This window comes from Sturnira hondurensis, unplaced genomic scaffold (genome assembly GCF_014824575.4).
Source record: "Sturnira hondurensis isolate 20B ecotype Veracruz unplaced genomic scaffold, ASM1482457v3 Scaffold0011744, whole genome shotgun sequence".
Classification (NCBI taxonomy): domain Eukaryota; kingdom Metazoa; phylum Chordata; class Mammalia; order Chiroptera; family Phyllostomidae; genus Sturnira; species Sturnira hondurensis.
Window position 1 is genome coordinate 265,090 of NW_028084375.1, and position 4,038 is coordinate 269,127.

At 49.9% G+C, this 4,038-nt stretch overlaps 1 protein-coding gene across 1 annotated transcript; it reads right to left on the reverse strand.

The window, feature by feature from the left end:
* Nucleotides 1–2,203: 2,203 nt before the first annotated feature.
* CRCT1 (cysteine rich C-terminal 1) lies at nt 2,204–3,788 on the reverse strand. Its single transcript, XM_037060334.1, has 2 exons — nt 3,718–3,788; nt 2,204–2,925 (listed from the first exon to the last, which is right to left on the reverse strand). Exon 2 carries the CDS (start codon nt 2,902–2,904, stop codon nt 2,578–2,580), a length of 327 nt encoding a protein of 108 aa, XP_036916229.1. The 5' UTR covers nt 2,905–2,925; nt 3,718–3,788; the 3' UTR covers nt 2,204–2,577.
* Nucleotides 3,789–4,038: the final 250 nt, after the last annotated feature.

Genomic DNA, 4,038 nt, shown 5'->3' on the forward strand with positions numbered 1-4,038 from the left:
ATAAAAAAAATATGTGAAAACACCTTATTAGCTGCTGAGTTCTATATAAATATCGGTTGTTACTATTACCACTATAATAACATAATTTAAGCTGAAACTGGAGCCATCAGGAGTAAAATGCATTCGCCATTACTGTCACTGTCTCATTACCAGTACTGTCCTATCATCAATAATAATAAGAACCTGACTCTGCCTGTCACAGTACGCTGGATGGCGCTGCACGATTCCGTTCAGCCTCAGCATCCTGAGGGCCGATGGCTGCCACCTGAAAGGCTCACCACCATGCATGCAGTGCACCTACTCTTGGACATGAGGAAAGGCTGTGGAATGACAAGCAGAGAGCCCATCCAAAGTAGCCTTCTAGGTTTCTATAACAAAACTGTTCTTAGGATGCCCCACTCTCTCTCACCAAAGCCCCCCCGACCCTGCAGTGGCCTGCTGTAAGTCAGGGATACGCAAGCCTGGCAGTGTCGCCATCCATGGTCAGCCATTTGATCGATATCAACGTGCCTCTCATACAAGGGTGTGTATGAGACTCAGGGGCCCCTCATCTTTCTCTCCCAAACTCAGGTCTCAGCTTCCTGCTTAAGGGTCATCCTCAATCCTCAGGCTGGGTTTCCAATCTGTTGTGAGTCAGGCAGTGCGCCATTCCCCCCTCCCCTGCCCCGACATCCTGGGGCCTGTTGCTCCAACACATATCACATATCACCCGCAGGAGAGGCGGGTCCACAGGTGATATCATCTGTGTGTAAACAGTTTCCACAAATCACCTCCCACTGGGAATCAGAGAACCTCAGAGATAGAAGTGAGGGCCCCTCCCACCCAGAGCAGGACAACTCTTCAGAGCATCCCTGAGAGGGGTCATTTTGCCTCAGCTTTAAATACCCTGCATGAATCAATGGAGCTTTTCGGACCTCACCCCTGAGCAAATACCTTTTGTTGGGTGGATGTCATGACAGAAGGTGCCAGTCACTGGGTCACTGACGTAACAGTAGGCAAAGAAGCCACGCTTCAATTTTCTGTGAGCCTGGGTGTGTCTGCAGAGTCCTGAGTGTTCCTTCCCCTGGGTGGCAGTGATTCCTAAGCAGTAGACCACAACACTCTGAGTCTGAAAACATGGACTCGGGAGCCAGACCCCAATTTGAATCTTATGTCCTCGTTGGCCATGTGAAGGCCTGGGACATACACTAACTGTGAGACTTTGGCCAACTCTCTGAAACTCAGAACTCAGTTCCTCACATATGAAAAATAAGAAAATCCCTCTCTAATTTGAGATTATTGTGAGGATTAAATGAGATAGTATATGTAAAGTGCTTAACCTTGTGCCTGGAACAAAGTAAGTGCTCAGTAAGTAGCAGCTATTGTTACTATTATGCCACAGTTACTATTGTCTCTTTCTTCCCTTGTGAATGAGCAGGCATCACTGCAGAGGACATGGTCTCCCTGTTTCCTCTTTCCTGATTTATGACCATAGGTCTGGGTTTCCAACCCACTCAGGATGAACCCCCACCACCTCTAGAGAATGACAACCACCACCACCATCACAACCACCATCTCTAGACAATGACATTCCCATGTTTCTGAGTGTAGCACATTGCACCCCGGAAAGCCCTGGAAGCCCATGGCTCCTGGTTGGGCCTCAGCTGCCAGGATGAGAGCTGAAGAGGGCACCACCCAGTCTCCTGGAAAGCTCAACTTGGAAAAGTTTCCTTACTCAGCAAGTGATCCTCTGTAGGGGGAAAAAAAAGCCAAGTGTTGCAGAGCCAAACCTTTGCCACACAGCTGCCACCTGGGCCTGGCGGACAGGAAGGTGTGTACAGCTCTGGAAGGTTTTTTCCAGAGAACCAAGCAGAGCAGTGAGGAGCATGAACTCTGGAATCAGCATCAGTATTCTCCATTACAGAGCACCTGGGTGACTTTGAGCACGTTACACAGCCCGGGTTTCTCTTCTATAAAATGGAAATACGAGTCTCTGAGTCATTGTGAGAATTAAATGAGGTGATGCATAGCACATCGAGTTCTTAGACCACTGCCTGACTCCATGTGTGATTTCTCTTATCATAATGAAGAACCAGAGATCTACTCTTGTTCAGGCATGACTTTTAGTTTTCTCCTTTCACAAATATGCCAAGCCAGGGATGAAAATAGTGGACGGGTTAACAGAACATGATGATAAATACACAAATGAAAGAACATCTAGAAATAGTTGTGTTCTCAGGAGGTAATTTTATTATGACGTCTTTAAGACAATCAAATCACTAGGCAGTTATTGAGCACCTACTGTGTGCAAGCCTAGACAAACAGTGGAGTGCAGTGCCCATGCAGATGGTAGAGTCCACCATGGCTCTCAGGTTCCCAGGGAAGAAAATCACATGAGGTCAGGGAGTTTTGTGGGGCTGAGAACAGGGTGGATTTCTGGACATCTAAGTGCAGTTAGCTTGACAGGAGAGGGTGTGCAAAGTCGGAGGCACAGACTGGAACACGAGCACAGTGACCAGTGACGGGAGGAGGATGGGGTGGGAGCAGCACGCTCTCTGGGTGGCTGGTGGCTCTCGCAGAGCTCTTCCGGGAGTGGCCTCAGCAGCTGCCGCAGCAGCCAGGGCTTTGGGTGTTGCTGGCGCACTGCGACCTCCGGCTGCCTCCCCCGCAGCACCCACACCCGCTCCTCCGCTGCCTGCGGAACCTCCTTGGAAAGCAGCAGCAGCCGGTTGAGGTGGAGCCGCAGCACCCGCAGTCGCCACAGTCGCCGCAGCCGCCGCAGCAGCCATTTTCACAGCAGCCACCGAAGCAGGAGGACGAGGCGGCGGGGGTCACGGAGGGCGTGGGGGCAGGGCACGGGGCGGAGCCCTGGGAAGACCCCTTGGAAAAGCCTTTGGCGGAAACCCCGCTCTGCTGGGAGGACATTGCGGAGCTGTGACGGTGAACCTGCAAGAAATGCAGCGTTTCACAAGCGAGCAGACTTTTTATTTCCAACAGTGGAACTCGAGTCTTTGAGATTTGACTTTAGTATAAAAAAGAAAAGAGTAAGAGCAAAGGAACAAACCCCAAGCAGGTGTTCAGTGAGTTGAGTTAAACGTGCACTGAGCAGGAAATAGTCTGTGCAAAGACTGGATGGTTTTCTGTTTTCTGGGATCAGATAAGGACCACCCAAGGTTGTCCACGGTGGAAAATAAAAAGGATAGCAAGGCAATGTATCTGTACAACCCATTCCAAAATCTTCTTCTGACTGTTTTCACTCCCCCCATCTCACTGTGGACAGAGACCTTCCAGTGATGTTCATATAGTTAGTTATTGGCATCGTATAAACACCCCATCAATTAGAAAATAGCCAAATCATACCTGTATCCTTAATGTGGGTCTAAAGAATCCACAAAGGCCAGAGGCATGTCCTTCTTGCCCCCATGCTGCTCATTTCCCACAACCACAGGAAAACAAGAGTGGTTCTGACTTTGGAAAATGCATCCCGGGCCAGGGAGCCAAAGACTTGAGCTGAAGTCACATTTCTGCTAAAGACTTGCCATGGAACCTTGCAAATATCACATACACCACCACCCCCGCCCCCCAGTCTGGCCTCCTTGTCTCCACTGGTACCATGAGAGGTTGGCTCACTTGAAGCTTACAGCACTTTCCAGGGCTTTCCTTCCACATCTACCTGCCAGCTGTGCTCTGCCTTCAGCTTTTCCCAAGCTTCTTCCTACGCCCTGTTTGAAGACTTACCAGACCTTGGCTCCACTGGATGACACTCAGTTCTTCAACTGGGATGCGTCCCCTGCAAGGCTGTGGACTGAGCAGTGTCTAGCCAGAGAACCTTTTATAAGGTTATTTGCTGGCTCTTGGGAGGGGCCCATTTCCCAATAGGCATGCTCAGCTGACACTCACATCCCAGAGACATTTGTCACTGTAGGTGGTACACGTGGCTGCTCAAGTCACTGCCTAGAAGTGTGAGGATTGCTATGGCATGTTTACTTTCCAAACACGACACCATTCATAGCTGGGAGGGCTGTTTGGGTGAAGACAAAGAATGGGGTCTCAAGTGAG

What these genes read in the sequence shown, in the direction of transcription:
- CRCT1 (XM_037060334.1), bottom strand. Translation starts at nt 2,904, where the DNA reads ATGTCCTCCCAGCAGAGCGGGGTTTCCGCCAAAGGCTTTTCCAAGGGG.